The sequence below is a fragment of the Mustela putorius genome, unplaced genomic scaffold (assembly GCF_011764305.1).
Source record: "Mustela putorius furo isolate JIRA1106 unplaced genomic scaffold, ASM1176430v1.1 tig00000242_pilon_pilon_pilon, whole genome shotgun sequence".
Taxonomy (NCBI): domain Eukaryota; kingdom Metazoa; phylum Chordata; class Mammalia; order Carnivora; family Mustelidae; genus Mustela; species Mustela putorius.
The window spans coordinates 7,235,118-7,255,118 of NW_025421325.1; the positions used below are offsets into that span (position 1 = coordinate 7,235,118).

The following is a 20,001-nucleotide window of genomic DNA, read 5'->3' on the forward strand; positions in this document are numbered from 1 at the left end:
TACATACATCACTGACAGTAATTAAAAATAACATATACCTAATATTCACTTTTTTAAAGGAGTATTCAGAAAAGGGCATGGCTGAGAGGCAAGGGGAAGCCTGCCTGGGCAGGACAATGCTGCACAACAGCCGGACACAGCGACCTGCCAAGTTCTCACCTCCACAAAGTGAAGTTCGAGGTTAACTGTGCTGCTTTCAGAACAGCAGAGAAACAGGGAAGAAAAGAGTCTGCCGAACAGAGTGTGACATAGTTTGAAGAATGAGATCCCAAATCTTGACTGCTAAATATTTATATCTCCCTTTCCAAGACTCTGCTCAGAGTTCAGATTCATTCACCCCACACACAAGTATTTCTAGAAGAGTGGCTGTGAGCAAGACACTATGTATGGCTGGTGCTGGGGAGCGAGCAGAGAACAGGTCAGAGCAGGTGAGCTGGAGAAAACAGCCACAGAACAAATAAAGACGACTGGAAAGACCACTGCTCCACAGAGGGACACAGAGGGTGCTGTGGGCACGGGACAAGGGAAAAAGAGAGGCACACCAGTTTGTGGATCATTTTCCCAGCAGTGTGATGGCACAATCTACTTCCTTCTAAATTTCCCTTTTAACTGAAATTTCAAAATATAAGGACACTGAACATTTAGTTAAAAGTAAAAAGTCTATGGGGTGCCTGGGTGATTCAGTTGCTTAAGCGTCTGCCTTCGGCTCAGGTCATGATCCCAGGGTCCTGCGACTGAGCCCCAAGATGGCTCCTTGCTCAGCGAAGAGTCTCCTTCTCCCTTTCCTGCTCCCCCTGCTTGTGCGCACGCTCGCTCTGTCTCAAATAGATAAAATCTTTAAAAATAAATAAATAAATGTCTATCCACTATTTGAACCTTTAATTGGATCCTGAGCACATACAGAAGAATTGTAAAACATATTTATTCCTAGCCCATTAAGTGTTAACTTGGTGTTTCCAACTTATCTTCTCTCAAGGGCGTCCTTAAAAGAAAACTAAACACCATATAATACCCTACGGTTAACAACAATTTAAAGCCCCTTCTCTGACAGCAGATGAGTACGGTACTTGTTGAGACTGCGGAATTTAGTATCAAACTTAAGGGTTTCAAACCCGACTCTGCCAATCACAGAGGGTCCCAGGGTTCCGTTTCTTCAGTGCGCTGATGCAAGCACTAAAGAAAATAACGCATGAGCTGAGACAGGGATCATGGCTTACACACCGCAGTGTTTCCAGTGGAGGGAAGAAAGAGGACATGCACGGAGGGCTGAACAATTCAGGGAACGTCCATCTTTAACTTGAAACATCCAATGGTACCCAGTTAATTTTAGCAAAAGAAAAAGATTTTCAGCAGATGGCTTTAGACTGAAGCTAGCAGCAGAACAGCTGGTGGGGATCTTTTGATGCAACTTGCCAAAATAAAAAGGCCTCATAAATTTGGGGTGTGGGATAAATAACTTTCTATCTGCGGCTGTGTGCCTACAGGTTGCTTACTTCAATTTGCATTTCTTGGTTTACGTATAAGCTGCTTTCTACTTTGGCCAATCTGTAACAAGTGATGAGGGCATAATCACCATTATGTGGCCAAAAAAATCCAAAGTGACAGGGTCATACAGAGTTGCCAATCATTTGTTGGCCCTAAATTGTTCCCCAGAGTATTCTCAATCTCCTTCTTTTCTTGGGAGAGCACGTCTTGACAGTAGAGGCAGCTTAACAAGACTTTCCTATCAACTACAACCACAGAAGTTTCCAAAAGTGGTCCAGTTTTCTGAAAGAGCCATTACTCTTCCCAAAGCCTGATGTTAACACACTTTGACAACCATACTAATTAGAGAAAGCTTTTTGTCAATTGTGGTCCTTAGCTGGATAACTAACAGAGTACGCTTTTATCTTCAACATAAAGAGTTCTTCTTTTTTTTTTTTAATTATGTTGTCAGATGTAATTATAGAAAACTAGGTATAAATGAGATTATGGGATCTACCCTGAGGGGCAACTTACCACAAGTGAAGCTCTGTGTTCCATTCTAGAAAATAAGGTCAGCTGAAGCTGTTGTTTTCTCTTCAATTTTAATGAACTGTGTGGTGTTATAAAAACACATGGAGGTTTTTTTGTTTGTTTTAGTTTGTTTGTAAGTAGGTTCCACACCCAGCATGGAACCCAATGAGGAGGCCAGAACTCACAACTCTGAGATTAAGACCTGAGCTGAGATCAAGAGTCGGATGCTTAACTGACTGAGCCTCCCGGGTGCCCCTAAAACACGTTTTTATAAAAGCAACAATTACTCAGTGAAATCTGCTTATAACACATAATAAGTGGATATTCTAACATTGAAAACACCCTCCATTCTTCTCCTAATACATTTATATTTTGAAGTACAAAATACGATAAACATATAAAACAAAATAGAAAACCTCTCCCAAGATTAAACAGATTTTAATATTTTGTCATAATGTCTTTGGAACACTCTACTTTTCCCCCCAAAAAGTACATTACAAATAGAGCGAAACCCTACTCCAATCCCATTACCATCTCTTCTCCTTCCTTCATCCCCAAAAGTAACCACAATTTTGACCTTAGTATAATTTATTCCTGTGCTTGGTTTTGTACTTTTGCTGTATACATACATATCAAAAAAACATAAAAAAAGAAAACAGTATACACAAAGATTCTGTGAGTTCAAACTATATTTAGCTTTATGTAAATACTAACATACTGTATGAACCTTTTGCTATTTTTCCTGTTCAACATGTTTTTTAGATTATTGGTGTTCACACATGTAGTATAGTTACATGCTAATACATGTGACTTACTCATTTGGAATCCTGAGTAGTACTCCACTGACACAGAATAATCCAGTTCATTTATTTTTTTTCCTTAATATATTTCTATTTTGCTCTTCCTCAAATCTCTATTCTACTGAATGTCCTTTTGTGTATATCTGTGTGCCAGATTTCCCTAGAGCAGATAACAAGAAGAGGTAGGATCACATGGTATGCAAGTATCCCATCTTATTAAACATTAGCAAAGCTTTCCTCAGTTACCGTATCACTTTATATTCTCAAGAGTTCCTGTTTCTCCTCCCCCTTGACAACATTTGATGTTATCAGACATCCAACAGTTAGCCACCCTGATGAGCATTACCTGGTGTCTCACTGCAGGTTCCATCTGCACTTTCCCTGATACTAGGGAATATGAGCGTATTTTCATATGTTTATTGGCTTTGGGCATCTTCTGGGAATTGCCCCTGCATACCCTTTGCCCAGTTTTCTATTGGGTTGCTTTATCGTTTTCTTATTAACTGGTAGTATTACAATTATTTTTGTGTATTTTGGGCACCAACCATTTGTAGTTACATGTGTTGCAAATATCTTCTCCCAGTCTGTGTTCTGTTCTTAATTCCAGTCATTTCATTATGGCTCATGCATTATCGGATGTCTTGATATTTTACTACCCAGGTACAAAGTGGTAGTTAAGCACATGGGTCCTTCAGCCAGGCTGCCTTTTCTCTTACTAGCCATGTGGCATTGTATAGACTTACTTCATGTCACTATGCCTCGATTTCTTGATCTATAAAAAGGGTGTAACACTCGTACCTACAGTTGTGAGGATAAGATGATTTAATACATGTAAATCACTAAGAATAGTATCTGGCATAGAGTAAGTTCTCAACAAATATATTGCTGGTGCCATTCTTCATAATTATGTTACTCCTGGTCTTGTACACATATTTAGCATTGATTTGTCATGTTTCATGAAGAACCCTATTGGAATTTTGATTTAAGTCACATTAACATTCCACAAACTACACCTTTCAGTTGCAGAGGGCAAGTGTTACATTCACACGGAGAGATACAGTGGTCATCACCTTAACTAATCAAGTGACCAATGTAGCATCACAAAAGGGAGACCATCTAGCATGTGCCTCTTGATACAATGCAGTAAGAAGTGTACCACTTCGCCCATAATGTATTCTTACAAACTTAACCTGAACCTAATCAAGTACTTAGACATAACTTCCAGCTTGCCGGACATACAGGGGATAGGGACAAGTAAAACTATGTTAGAAACAACCCCAGAGCATGTAGGGCATTCAACAAGACAACGGTGGTTCTGTTAAAGTCAGTGTCAGGGAGAAAGAAATGGGTGCTGTTATAGAGCAATAGTGACTTAGACATACAACAGGTCAGAAATGTACCTTGTACTGGACTCCAGTTGGGGAAAAAAAAAAAAACAACCTATAAAAACCACTTGGGACATAACTGAGAAACTAGATATTAGAAAACATTTGGAATTATTGCATAATTCTCTGAGGTGTGATCATGGTACTGTGGTTATGTAGGCAAGTGCTCTCATTTGTAGGAGATACATACGAAAGTATTTGATGTCTATAACTTAATTCCAAATGTTTGTATCGTCATTTCAAATGGTACAGCACAACCCAAAAGCATAGATGATAAATACGAATAATAACAATTTCGAATGTAAGTGGTGTATATGTGGTGTTCACTTCAGTATTCTTCCAAGATTTCTGTATTTTACTTTTTTTCATAATAAAAAGTTGTAAAACATGAATAGCACTAACCTTATGGACTGATTTGCAGGGAAAGTGTCATCTACACGGTACCTACAAACTAAATAACTTTCCATTCATTTAGGTCTGCTTTTATGCCCTTCAATAAAGTTTTATAATTTTCTCTATAGAAAATTTTCATATATTTGTTAGATCTAGTCAAGAGGCAAGGAAATGCACTCACCATGAGAGCCTCCAGAAAGGAGCATAGCCCTGCTGATACCTCAATTTTAGCCCAGTGAGACCTGCTGGACTTCTAACCTACAGTAAGATAATACTGTAAGATAATGAATCCGTCTTGTTTAAAGTAATTTATTATAGCAGAAATAGAAAAGTAATACAGCAATGTACTCCAAAGATGCTTAGGTTCAAGTGAGAAGTCCCATTTTTACCTACAATATATTCTTTAGAAAGAGTCCATAAGAAACTACAATACTGAAGGCAATAAGGAAGGGACATTTACTACGTTGGCACACATGAAGGGAATTGGTTCTTTCCTTCTTGTTTGACTATCAATCTTTGTACAATTTCTAATTCTACTCATCAGAACCCAAAAGAGACGCATGGTACCTGGAATTTCTTTCTTTTTTTTTTTTAAGATTTTATTTATTTATTTGACAGACAGAGATCACAAGTAGGCAGAGAGGCAGGCAGAGAGAGAGGAGGAAGCAGGCTCTCTGCTGAGCAGAGAGTCTGATGCGGGGCTCGATCCCAGGACCCTGAGATCATGACCTGAGCTGAAGGCAGAGACTCAACCCACTGAGCCACCCAGGCGCCCCGGGACCTGGAATTTCTTAACGGAAGTTCTGGTTTTCAAACTTTTTACCCATTTGTTTGCCCAAAATAAATATTCACCAGTAAAAATAAGAATTTAGTAGCATAAAGAGGATTACTGCTTTTGAACCTCAAAGCAAAACAGAGTGCATTACGCACGGGGGTTGCTATGAGCATTTTGGGCAAGTCTGTTCTTTACCGTGCAAGACTGTTCCACAAATTACCAGACACGGAGCATCCCTGGTTGCTGCCCACTAAGCACTAGCTGACCTCCCTCCATGGCTACCTCATGCCCCTGTGACAACAAAGCATGCCCCACAGACATTCCCAACTGCCCTCTCCCCATTCAAGAACTACCCATACAGCCTTTGTTAATAATAAATCTAATCTACTTGTGGCAACTTGCTGGCCTGTTAATAAACTCATTAAAGGCCCTAAGATTTCAGCAGAAGCAGGCATACTCAAGACAATATAGTTTATCAAGGAGTACCATGAGGTGATGATAAAAGAAATGCCAATGGACTAGACAGTGTTCACTGAGCAGGGACCATGAAAAGAGCTGTTGCCCAACATCTCCAACAAATCAGAAGATATAAATCTGCCATTCGAACCCCGGTTCTATAGACAACACTGACACATAAAAAACTAATCAGAGCCCTGAAGTATCTTCGGGGTCCCAGACGGCTCCCATTCCTTTGCAGACCTGTGACCATGGTTGGACCACCGGCATGGTAACGTCTGCCAAGGACCTTGCGCTCTCTTTCTCTTTCCTGATGATCAGGAAACCCTACAGAGGAGCAGATTTCCTGCTCCCTCACACTGTAAATATGTGTTTAATTTTAAAAATAGAACCAGTGTTTTGTATCTCCGATTATGGTCATTATCTTGCTGAGAAACAAATTAATTTGTGAAACCAGCTGCGTGGGCTCACCGCCTGCCATGATTCTAGGTAGGGTGCGAAATCGACTTGAAAAGCAGGAATACAGAAAGTGCAGGTTACACCGATCACTCAGGATACACTCTTGGAAAAAAACTAAAATCATTCCTAATCCAACAGAAATGACACAAGAAACGGTAATGCATACAGTTTCCTCTGCTGGCTTATTTTGAGCTGACAATGCTTAGCCAAATAGCATCTCAACTTAGATTCCCCTGCTCCCTCCAATAGATTTCCTACAAACATCTTCCCTTAAAAGTTGCCAAGGACAACTTGATGGAAAGAAAGGAACAGAAAAAGTATTTACCAGTAGCACAGGAGAGGAAAAGGGGAGATGGAAAGCACGCCAACGAGAGGGACTTACTGGACAAAAGTAGGTGTTCTCCACAATGTGATGGGCCACCATGCTGTTCTCGGCAGATAGGGACATGATGAACAGCAAAGCATCCCGGGCCTGCTGACCTACTGTCCCCTCTCGGTGAATGAAGGGAATCAGAAGGGAGAAGATGAGGAAGTTGGCAGCCCCTTGGTCCTCACTAGTGTGGAAGAAGAGTTCCAGGATAGAGGGATCTTTGGCAAGGATGGAACAAAGCTGATTGAGCAGGACAACCAGCTTCCCCTCCACGGCGGGTGTGGTTGTTCCCGAACAAGAGCTCAGCAACATCATCAGGGGCTTCAGGATGGGCTTGTGGTGCAGCAGAGGCTGGTGGGATTGGGTGACCAACATCTCATACATCTTGAGCTGCTCGATTTTAGTCTCATCAGTAAATTCCCTCCGCAGGCTCCAAAGAAAGAGCTTCTCCATGATGTTCTCTGAGACCACAAATTCCAGAATTGGCCCCATCGCAGCATCCTTGGCTTGCTCTTCGATCAGCAAGAAGAGCATGTGTTCTACATAATTCTGTACAGCACTGGCCTCATCTGGAGGGATGGACCCATATTTTGCCTGGGTGTTCTTCAAGGGGTCATGCTTCTCTAAGATCTTCACGACCTGCAAGCAATGCAGACATTTGTCATCCACCTCATGTTTACCTTCATTACAAAAACGCACTGCCACTGACTGTGTTGTATCTTCATGAGAAATGAGGAGCCAGGCCCACAATAAGGTAAATTATGAAGGGCACCTGGGTGGCTCAGTGGATTAACCATCTGACTTTGGCCCAGGACATGATCTCAGGGTACTGGGTTCGAGTCCACAGGGAGTCTGCTTCTCCCTCTGCCTCTTCTGCCACTCCCCACCCCTGCTCATGTTCTCTCTCTCTCTCTCTCAAATAAATAAATAAAATATTTTTTAAAAAGATAACTATGAATCCTGTGTTTGTCTCTCTCATGAGGGTAAGATGAAGTAGTTAAACTATAGAAAGCATGTGTTTGAAGATGTTCATTTATAACAGCTATAAATTTTGGCAACCTAAATGTCAAAGAAGATCAAAGGTTAAAAAAAATTGTTACATCCATTCATAAGCATTTATTATAAAAACCACTAAGCAAAATGAAAAACTGTGAAATAATAGATGAAAAGTCATTTATATATGGTTAGATCCATCATTATCAACTATATCAAAAACATGTATATGAAGAAAAATCAAAAAGAAATATGGGAAAATAATTATTATTTTTGTGTTCAAAGGCGTGACAAGTTCTCAACTTTTTTCTGAACAGTCAAGAATGTAATATTGTTTTTTAATTTTAAAATACATTAAATAGGTAGATTTATTTAAGTCTAATTTATTAAAACTAATTTAAGACTGCCCATGTTCTTCTACAGAGTTTATTTGGAGGTTCCAACAGGGAACACAGCTCCTCACACGTCCTTGACAGAACATCCCCCCCTTCTATTTGGATGGGCATCTTCTTCTATCACGCCTGCAAGATTAGGTTGGATGAAAGGAAACTGATCAACGAGGGATACCTACCTAGCAGAATGGCATATGCTGAAACTAAAAAATAATAATAATAATAAAATGAAGGTTTTGAACTCTGCATTTTTTGAAACCAGAAAAATTTCTGACATGACCAATTAGAAAATAAATCCCTAACATAGCAAGTCTCTGAAGGAGGCAATAAAAGTTTTGGAAATAGTAGTGATGGTTGCATATATAGTTTAACCACCACTGAACTGGAAACTTAAGAAAGGTTAAGAAGGCAATCTTTGTTATATACATTTCAGCACCAGAAGAAAAAAAATCAGTTGATGGTAAAATATAAATAAATCCCAGTTAGGTCACGTGACAACCCTGTTGTTTCTCTCTGCTGACTACTGAATGCTTCCTACCTCTCTCTGTCCATCAAGATTATTTCCACCTTGAGACCTAGAAATTACAATAATTTTTTCATCTCAACTCCCATGCAATCATATGACTTGGAATTTCTAGGAAAATATCCATTCAGTTTACTCCCTTTAAAATGTATACACATAATCTGAGATAATGCAAAACCTTATCAATGACTTGATCTTTGGTCCTTTCTGCCTTCCTGAACCACATGCTGTAGGGATTATGTGTGTCTTCTGTACCCTCCTGGCCCAGTTCTGCAACATGCTGTTACATGGCCTCTATTTAGGTTATAGAATTTTTGCAAGTCACTGGGGAAGCTGGCAAAGGTACAACGCTATGTCAGCATGCATGAGCAATGAGAAGAATTTATTCCTCTGGAAAAGGTCTGAGATTTTCCCCTGTCAGAAATGAGGCAAAGGAGCCTTTATAGACCAGGCAAGTGTATCCAGGATGAACAGATTTCCACAGAATCTGTCATCTCTACCAACCTGCATTATAAAATTAATAATGCTGTCACAAAGGAAAAAATGACTCCAACACCCAAGTTGGCATGTCCAATGAGAAAGGCCTTCAGTGAGCAGCTACCTGAGTGGAACAGGGCTCAGGGACCGGTGGCCCCAGCATACCCACTGGACAAGCCCTCTTCTTCAAGGCATGCCAGACTTCAGAACTCACCCCCTCCCCACCTCCCCCAACTTCCCAGAAGTCCTCCAGAATTCCTCAGAGACCTGAGGACCTCACTGGCAGAAACCCTCACTGGCAGAAATGCTGGGGCCTGGCTGTCCTTTCCCTCTGCTCTGGCCTTGGCAGTTTCTGGTGTGGGACCACAGTAATGCGTATTTCCAAAAGGGACCACCTCAACACACATGTTCTCCAGCCCCAAATGCTCTACCTTCAAGGCTCCACATTCTGAAGAATAAATTAGTAACATACTTCATCAGTTCCCTAATTTCAAAGTCCACATACTGAGTTTACTTATGAGAGCTATCTATATACAGGTAGGCCTCAGGGTAGAAATGTAATTATACTTCTCATGTGTGCTCAGACTGTCTAAACTGTTGAAAATTGAAACTGTGCTTTATATACTGTTAGTGGTGGCACAAATTAGCTCAATCTTTCTGGAAAACAATTTGGCAATATGTAACTGAAGCTATAAAATGGCTCCTGCCCTTTGACTTGGTAATCTCACTTTGGGGAAAATGCCCCAAGGAAACAATCTAAAAATAATTTGTTAAGAGAGGTTCACACCGATGATATTTTCAATAATGAAAAATAAAAATACCATTGACTCAGTCAGTCAATAATAAGAGGATTATAATGAAAATGTTACATCACCATACAATAAAGCTATTAAAAATAAACACTAAGTGAATCAAATCACTACACGCACATGTACATATGAAACAATTTAAGTTAAAAACTAAATATACTGACAAATAGACGTAGGACCAGAAATGAGTCTGAAAAGACATAAATGGGATTTTTAGGTTAATGAGTTCTTCTCCCCTGTAAACTGATCTAATTTCATAATATAAATAAAAATTAAAATAGATATAGTAATCTCGTACTATGTCTTTTAAAAGGGACCAAAACACTGAGTTAAAAACAATTCATAATTGAAATCTCCTCATTTTCAGAAATTCCTAAGCAATATAAATTTACACATGTGTATATGTACTTAGACTACATGCATGCATGTGTTTCTCACATACCTAAATGTGTGTAAGTAATATAAAGAACTATTTACATGGGCACAAAGTACATTCTTCTCATAGATTTGTCATTTATATTATTGTATGCTGTACTGTATACTGTAATTCTTTGCAAAAAGACCTACTTTTTTTTAAGGTTTGTCATAGCAAAACAGAGAGAGAGAGAGAGAGAACTAAGGTTTTTATACCGAAGGCAAAATGAGCCACTTTGGAATTGAAGAATCTTTACCCTCTTGATAGCATAAGCCTTGTCTACTCTGCCTTCTGGGTTACTATGCAGAGAAATGCCAGTGCAGAGCTTTGATAACCCACAGAAGATGTAAGGTTTATTGGTCGTGTGGAATGGAGCAGACATATTAGGAGCCCGCACTCATTCCCAGCCCTGGCCGGGTGGTTTCACTGCCAGGAAGAGGGTGTGTTACACCAAGGCCTGTGAGTCACGGAATCCACAGTGCTCAGCAAAGTGCTAATTATGCCTCTGCTGACACATGTCCTTAAGGTCCCTCCTCAGGTGTCAGGACCCGCCCAGGCCACCTCCTTTTCTCTTCCCGGCAGATACACCCACGACCTGCTTTTCTGAGTTGTTTTTTGGGGCCCATACCCAGGGCCTGGGGCCTAACTAGATGGGGAATGTCTAAGAAGCCTCTGGCCTCGCGCACGACATGCACTAAAACGCCGAAGAAATTCTGATGTCCCAAGTTTGCTGCCCGACTGGTGTCACAGTTCTCTCCACTTCTGCAGACAGATGCCTGATGTGACTGGACTTTTCCTTATTCTTTCCTTTAGTGCTGTCTTCTCACATCACTTCCACCAAACCCTGAGATTCTGTGTGCTGACTTCTGCCTGCTGCCTACTGTCACGCGTTGATCCCCTCTGACCTTCTAGTCCCACAAATCCACAGTCCCATTTGCTCCCAGTGGCGTCCCCAGGCCAAGCACATTCCCCTGAGATCCTCTATCTTGGGCTCTCGACCTTGCCACAGGTCTCCCAGCCCTGGCTTCTGGGCTATAAACTTTGCCTCGGGGATTTAGTTCAGGGGAAAAAATACTACTAAGGGAGCTGGAGGGACCCAAGAATGGAAGAGAGGGAAAGCAAGCAAAACATGCTATGCAAACATTTCCTTTACAAGTTCACTTCTCTAGGCTGAAAATGCCATTGAATAAAGCAATCAGCCCCTGATAATAGCCCAAGCTCACTGAGGAACCCAGCTAAGCTGGGAAAGAGCATTGTCAACGTTTCACTGATCATGGCTCGGCATTTGTTGGTCCACAAACTTTAACAAATACAAGCTGGTATATATGTGTGTGAATTATGAGCCTGGATCACATAGAGATCCTCATGTAAATTATCACAATTCTAAAAAGAAACAAACACACAAAAAATCAATAGTGTAAATGATGGTACACAAATTACCATCTGACCAATAGAACTACATTTTAACCTAAGTCATTTGATTTAGGTTAATGGAAGGTTATTATGGGTAAATGAGATGAACAAAGAGCATCTTTCTTTCACTGAGGCTATCTGCTACTCCTATCCTTAGCTCTAATGATGGTCCCCGACAGTCAGTAATAATAGGTCTGAATTCCAATATTCACAAATTCTAAATAGGAAGCTCAAATGCTTTCAGAATGAAAGAGCCACATAATCACTCCTCCAGCTAACAAATGATTATTCTTTGTGGTAAACACAAGTGTTTATCTGTCAGCTTAGCTCTGACTCCATCTTAATATTGTTTTGTGTCTTACATACATGCACGTATTAAGAAATGACTACTTATGCTACTTTGGTTAGAGCCTCATTATTTCAAGAAAGTCATGTGAGTACAACTCATACTTTGAAATCCTTTGGAATGCTAATTTAAAGTGGCATCGTGGAAAAAACCAAGTTACTAAGCAACATTTTCCACCACACAGAAGAAGGGCAGGCTTTTATGATCTTAAGGCAAATTCCACTTAACGTACCAAATAACTACAACAGAAGTAAGTTTCCATCCAGTCCTTAATCATTACTTAACAGCGATGTCTTTCAATCTGGCATACTCCTTACACACTGACTGCCATGAGAGACATCTACTGAGTTGTTTCTTTTTATATTAAGATAACTGCCTAATAATATACATGTGCTTGTCCAATTTGGTTCATTTCCACTCCAGTCCCAAACTCCAGAGGCATGTCTAAATCTGGGATAAAACGGGGAAAAGTAGGGGCTACAGCTACACACCATTCCTCCTTGGGACCAGAGGTGGTCTAGCATTACTGCAACAAAGAAACATGGTAGGAACATCAATCAATAAAATAACATAATAAACTACTCCTTAGATATGTTTTTAAATTTATGTATTAGGGAAAGGATTTAAGAATAATGATCTATGTAATAATATTCCATTCCATGGCCAAAACAAACTTACACTGAACATATAGAGGGTGACTTGCTGACATTTCCACAGGTTCAACATTTCAAAGTCCAATTGGAGCACAAGTTAATGCCTTGACCCTCTAAAGAAACATAGCTTTTGTTCTGCTTTACTTCCTACTGTCAACTTTAGAGCTACTTGAAAAGCTGAGATATAATTTTTTTAAATAAACAAACCTCACCTAAGATATTAAGAAGATCGGATTCCCTAATACTTCCCCATGTTTCGTCTCTCAAAGACTTTATTTAATTGCTATTAGTTAATCTATGACAAAGCACAGACCAAAAGAACGAAGATGAACAGAATGAGAGAATCAGTTTCACAAGGCAGACTAAAATGCACATCTCAAATCCACTATCAGTACCCTATACTTCTTTAATAGAATCAGGCTACTTGGAGCTCCATACATGCTACTGTACTTAAGGGCCACCTGAATGGCTTAGTCATTAAGCATCTGCCTTTGGCTCAAGTCATGATCCCAGGGTCCAGGGATCCTGCCCTACATCAGGCTCCCTGCTCTGCAGGAAGCCTGCTTCTCTTTCTCGCCCACTTCCCCTGCTTGTGTTCCCTCTCTCACTGTCTCTCTGTCACATAAATAAAATCTTTAAAAAAAAGATACTGTACTTAAAACATATTATCTATTTTTGCATTATTATGGGAGGACATTTGACTTAATTAACTAATCTCATTGTCTTTCTTATCCCCACCCCCATCAAGGCGGGGCACCTGGGTAACTCAGTGGGTTAAGCCTCTGCCTTCAGCTCTGGTCGTGATCTCAGGGTCCGGGGATCGAGCCCCACCATCAGGTTCTTTGCTAAGAGAGGAGCCTGCTTCCCCCTCTCTCTCTGCCTATTTGTGATATCTCTCTCTCTCTCTCTCTGTAAAATAAATAAATAAAATCTTTTGTAAAAAAAAAAAAAGAAGAAGAAGAAGAAGGAGAAGAAAAAGGCTGCTAGACCCACTAGCTTTACTTCGTCTACCACTATTACTCTATTTGAGCTCTGACATTTTCTTGGTTTAAAACTGTATAACCACTTACTTTTGGAGGCTGAGGATAGTAAGGAGAAGCTGTTGGCTACTGACCAACCAGAAGCACATAGAAATGTGCATTTCCACTTGTTTTGTTTTGTTTAATATTTTTTATCTTTATTTGACTTGAGCGTGGAGCTCAAAGAGGGGCTCAATTCCAGGACCCTGAAATCATGACCTGAGCCAAAATCAAGAGTCAGATGCTTAACCAACTGAGCCACCTGGTATCCCCCAATTTATTTTATTTTTAACCCATCACCTCTGTTTTCCTGGTTCTAAGAACAGATTCCACTAAGTATATAACCAATACTGATTCAATTCTTAAAAGGAGAGAACAGAGAATGAATAGAGCAAAGCTTTGTGAAGCTTCTTCACAAAGTACAACTCTGCCATTGTGGAAAAAACTAGTGTGGGGGCAGGTTAATTTACATGGAAATATAGTTGAATAGTTTATTATCTGCTGGACCAATGTTTCTTACTTCTTGCTTGCTCTTCCATTCAGAAGAAGCAAAGAAGCAAAACAAGAGATAAAAATAATAGTCTACTAGACTATAAACTGTTCTTAGAGACTACTAGAAAAATTAAAAATTCACTCACTCCACCAAATTGCTCATCATTAAATGTAAGTCTCAGGGCCCCTGGGTGACTCAGTCCCTTAAGTATCTACCGTTGGCTCAGGTCATGATTCCACAGTCCTGGGATTGAGCCCCACATGGGGCTCCCTGCTCAGTGGGGGGTCTGCTCTCCATAACTGTGCTCTCTCGCTGTGTCAAATAAACAAATAAAATCTTTTTTTTTAAATGCCAGTCCAAAGATCCTACTAGAAAACTACAGAATGTTTTAATATGAGTGCATGTTCAAAGGTGTTTTCTAAGTCACCTAGCTCTTCTAAAGTTGTATTTCATATTTCCCGTCTCTTGGTTCAACAATTTATTGAACATCTACAATAGGCTTATGATATTCTTGACACTGGAGATGTAGGTAAGCTACAAATGGTCTCTGATCATGAGGAGCTCAAAATGAGATTGGGAAGAAGCTACTGTACATGTAATTTTAATAAAACGTGGTTGGTCTAACAGCGAAAAAACACTTGGGATGTTGTTGGAGCACAGAGTGGAAACATAGAAGAGAACACAGAAGGTTTCCTAGAAGAACTGATGTCCCAAATGAGTCCTTAAGAAAGAAAGGCATTTAGCCAGGGGGAGGGATAATATAGGCAGAAAGAGGAGGAAATGCCTAAGGCAGAGAAGCCTGAACTAGCGTGACAGGCACTACGTTGCATTTCTGAAGACTAAATCAGAGACAAGGAGTAAAATCAAGGCCTGACATCCAGGCCAGCAACCAGGCTGTAGGATTCCTGTGGCCTTGATTCTCCGAAGTCACTGTTAGAAACATAACTATTCCTGAAGGTCCACTAGCGAACCCTTCTGGGGATGTCATGAGCTCCCTGAATCCAGGGAGCCCTTGGGAAACCCAAGTGCTCAACTAGTTCGAGGTCTCTACACCTGCGAGCCTCCAGAATCCCAGATTGCCTTAGATGACGGAGGATGGCAGAACAAGCGGTCTCTGACAGACAGCAAGGTGTAGGTGGGCAAGCGGATATCCTCCTCCATCAAAGTTTGCTTTGTTAAGTCAAGGTCTGGAACAGAAGCTACTAGTAAAGGTCTGGAACAGAAGCTACTAGTAAACAGCGGAACAGAACCTGTCAAATATATGTTAATTAAGCTGAATTTGTACTTAAGTATCCTAACAAACAGAAGAACTCCAGATACCACAGACTTCTGTTGACTTCATTTTCCCTAATTTACCATATTAAAAAGAAAAAACAAAACAAAAATAACACTGTACTTGCCAGCTAACAGGATACTTCAGTAGATAGGATGCAGTCACCCAGTTCCGACTAGGCCACATTTCTTGCCAGCCTCACAGGTTGCCTCAGGAAAACCCAGGGGCTATCGTTCCACAAGTCACAGGAGTTTCTGTCAGACTTTAGGTCATTCTTCCCCAATCCTCTCAACCATTCTACATGCGTCCCCAGCCTGAATGACTCCCAGTCAAGTGCTAATGTATAAACCTCCAGATCAGTATCATTTATTCCTATCAACTGAAGGTCCCGGGCCTTACCCCACATGTAGCCCTGCCTCTCCACTTTGCCTTGTCTTCACCTTTCTATTTTTACCACCAGAAAAAGTCAACACTGAGGATTCCTTCCCAATACCTCTTCACTAAAATGTTCTTTTCCTTTGTTATCAAAACCTTCCTTTCCTATAGTCAAGCTAGCCAAATCTCACTTCCTCCATTTCCCAAGCCATTTTCACACATAATAGTCCCTTCCTTTGACTTAATTCCCATAATCACTATTACTCATTTTCTAATAATGTATCTCGCCTCGTCATCCAAATTAGCACATACATTCTTTAAAAACCCAGACCAAGGCTGACACATCCCCATGTCCCACTGGTGCAGCCTACAATGAGGAATCCATAGCTGGGGCTAGTAAATCTCCATTTAACAATAATGGTGTTGACATGCACGTGCATTTCTTGAACCAGTATTTTTATTCATAAAGGTAACCAAAAGAGCCTTTCTTGGAAGCAGACAGAGACTTCGGGAACTTTGCAGATTTATTTAAAAGGAAAAACCAAGACTGAAGAAGTAAGCAAGTTAAAGAAATGACTGAAAGAGGAATAAGACCAAGAGTGTCCCCCCTTTATGAAAAGAAGTATTTAATAACTGGACACTATTCCCTCTGACAAAGTTATCCTTACCCTGAACTCAGTATTTTCCTGTACTCAACAAAGGGTGCCATGCTTCCGATCACCCAAAATGTTGGATGATGCTGAAGTCATTCATAACGGATATGGAAACGAGGAATATGATTATGGGACCAATATTTACTCCTTCACCAGTGGGAAAGGGTATTTACACATTCTTGAAGTAAGACTCTCCAACACTCCAGCAGCTTTGGAGAAAGCTTGCCCAGGGTAGAATCTGACAGGGCAAATGATCCATCTGCATAAAATCAAGAGGTGGATGATATTTCCTGTCTTTGAAGACTGGTACAGAATACTAAACAGATTACATCACACATTCCCCACCAGGAATGCTTACACCAAAAGTATTTTTACACAAGTAAATAAAATGGGCCCAGAGCCAAGAATGCGAATTAGAATGATGGACTTTTTCAGCCAAATGAAATGACTGAAGCTGAAAGTATTCTCAATATTAAACATCTAACTGAGCACTCCTACCAGTTAAAAAAAAAAATGAGCACAAATAATTATTAGATACATTAATAAATGTATACATACTAATATGTGACTATATTACCTACTTAATAAAGCCAAAATAGAAATTTTCAAAAGATAAAGATAAAAACAGGCCTTCTAAAATATTCTTCCTATACTCAAAGGACTAACGGGCACATCCCTTATGGTTCACAACCCCACTTTGGAACCAGCATATTAAAAAACTTATAAAAGTGCAAAGTCAAAGATAATTGCTCTAATTATCTGGAAAACTCCTGAATTACTTTCCTCCCTTTTCTGAAGCAGATGTGTCCTTAAAATCCAGAGCAGACCCATTAAGATTCTAATAGCAAAATGTCAGAAAATGGGAAATGCATAAAAAGTCTTGGAAGCTTTACACTAATGACAAGAAGCTACAAAGTGTAAGTGACCCAGAAGCAGAATTGATTTTGTTTTTGATCTAAATTGTGTCCCCCATAATTGCTGTGATTTGCAGGCTCAGTGCTTTAACCCCTCTGCTGTTTCCAGCCACAGGAAGGAACTGGGTAGTCATTAAAAAACTGTCACATAAATAGCCACTTACCAGCTCACCTAGGGAGTGTAATGTTGGACAAGTAGTAAAGAAGACCAATTTTATTTATTTTACTACTTGTAAACTCCCTGAGGAAAGTGGTGAGCTGATAAATTTTCTGAACATTGAACCCGTAATTATCTATACAAGCGGATCAGAGATACAGAGAAGTCAAACTGAATAATCAAAAAACTTTTATAATCAGCTTTGTAATGAATTCAGATACTGCCAGGCATCTTCTTTCCTTAAATTATGCAGGGACCACCAGCCGGAAAAATGGTAGAGCACAAAGGTCAAATACATCAGCCAAGGGACCAAGATCCACTATGTACTTGCTTGGAAACTCACTATCTGTATAACCTCAAGAGAGTTAACTCCACCTCTCTAATCCTCCATTCCCTCATCTGTAAAATGAGGAAGCTGACACTAACGGCCTTATGGCCTTATGGGTTTGCCGGGAAGAGTAAATGACATAAGGCTTTGAAAGTACTCAGCACAGCACTTGGTAAATATTTAATAAATATGTATTTTAGCACTGTTACAGTGTAAGGACTAGGTGGAAATCACCAGGGAGGAGGGAAAGAGGGTCTAATCCTGGTCAAGTCTATTGCAACATGATGTCCAAGCTCCTTTCAGGTCAACGACTGTTCTTCCAAAAATATCTGAGGAATATACATTGCTTTTATGGAAGCATTTTATGGAAGCATTTCCCAATTGCTTTTATGGAAACCATGGTTTTCAACTAGATCCCTACTGAAGAAAGGAAAGGGAGGAGAGAGAGAGAGAAGAAGGAAGGAAGAAGGGAAGAAAGAGAGAGAGCTGCTTTTCTTCCTACCTGCAAAGGTTTTGCTCCCTATGTTTCTGGAAGCCCAGTCACCCATCACAGAGGTAGTAAGGCCCTGGTTCAATGGGATAGACACTCATGGGCTACCTAGACCAGCAGAGAAAGGGCAGCTCATACATTACCTGTGCCCAGTGGTTTTTAAATACAATCAGGCATGTTTCTGGGTCTACTCCCTGCAGGCTCACGGCCTGCTGGAGTTTGTTTTCCGTTGTAACTGATGACATCATAAGTCTTCATAAATCAGTGCTTCTAAGTCATATTTAATTTTCAGGAAAATTTGGCAAGCAGTCACTAACTTTCCAGTATCACATAAGAAACGTAACTTCTTCACATTTCACTGTCATCTTCTGAAACCTGTAATGACAGTAACAAAAATGCATCTCGTTATGTTCATATATTAAATAGGACACTGGCCATTAAATTTAAGTAAGAACACAGACGTTCTCAAAATCTAACACAGAACAAAAATATCTACAAAATAGACATTGCTACCCATTCTTATTTACTCTTCCCTTGCTACTAAAAATATTTTTTAAACTGATGCTACCAAAGCTACACACATAAATTAAACAATTATTGGGTTTATTTTCTTCACTACCACCACCAAACCCCCTAGACAGTAAGTCTAATCGTTCAAATCTAGTTTCTATAATCGTTCAAATCTAGTTTCTATAACGAAGCAAGAAACTATCATACCAATGTCTGTGGAATTTAAAAACATCCAGAAACAGAAAAGCCATTAGTTAATAGTGACAGAAATAAATGCCATAATGCAACTTTGGGTAGTTCTAAAACAGCACCCAGACTCCTGGGTCCAATATGATTGAATGTTTTTTTTTAATCAATGGCTGTCATAATGGAATCGAAAGCATTCTCAGTCATTGCATAGTTACAAACCAAGTTAAGATTTCTGGCTTTTCCAAAAAATAATAGAATTCCAAGTAACCTTGACAAATCAGAGATAGAAATGATCCATCAAAAAACAAGATAGTGCTTCCTCAGTGAGAGTACAAGGTAGCACACTTACAAATGGAAAATGAATTATGTGGATAAAATATGAAGAGAGTCCGATTACCAGACAGCCAGGAGGGAGCAAAAAGATATTGAGGTCATAGAGCATACAGCAAATAGGATCCAGTCGCATGGAGCTAACTCACAAAGAGAAGCAGCAATATAGGCCCAGTATCTCCCCAGTTTGGTCAGCTCACAGAAAGAATGGGGTCTGGTTCAAAAAACTATTTTTTTGAGTGTACAGACTGGAGAGTTTGAGGTACAGTGATTACATGATAATTATTAGTGCACTGGAAAACAAAATCCATGATAAAATTTCCAGACTTGTAGTAAAAAAAAAAAAAAAAAAAAAAAAACCACCAGCAATTTTTCACCCAAGTAATATGAAGGGTATTATGAGGAGAACACCAGTCAACTGCTCCTCCTACAAACAATAAAATGTGAGAAAGGGGGTTTAAGGTGAGGATTTAGGTTAGATTTCTGGGTCAAGTTCTTTGTAGGGAGTGAAATTAAACACTAGAAAGTTGTTAAGGCATATTCTCTTGGGGATGGGAGGCTAACCATTCAACATTCATATCTTGAAAAAAATGGTAGAACATAAGAATAGAAAACT

The 20,001-nt window shown here is 39.9% G+C and overlaps 1 protein-coding gene across 4 annotated transcripts in view; it reads right to left on the reverse strand.

Annotated features, from left to right (window-relative positions):
- The window catches only part of FHIP1A (FHF complex subunit HOOK interacting protein 1A), a 235,322-nt gene that overhangs the window by 66,974 nt on the left and 148,347 nt on the right, over positions 1 to 20,001 (reverse strand). For all 4 annotated transcript variants that reach the window (XM_004758060.3, XM_013059168.2, XM_004758057.3 and 1 more), the window contains 2 exons: positions 18,500 to 18,731; positions 6,646 to 7,272 (listed from right to left, as the gene is read on the reverse strand). In XM_004758060.3, coding sequence (XP_004758117.1) covers positions 6,646 to 7,272; positions 18,500 to 18,604 — 732 coding nt within the window. In that variant the 5' untranslated portion in view covers positions 18,605 to 18,731. The remainder of the gene's footprint in view (positions 1 to 6,645; positions 7,273 to 18,499; positions 18,732 to 20,001) is intronic.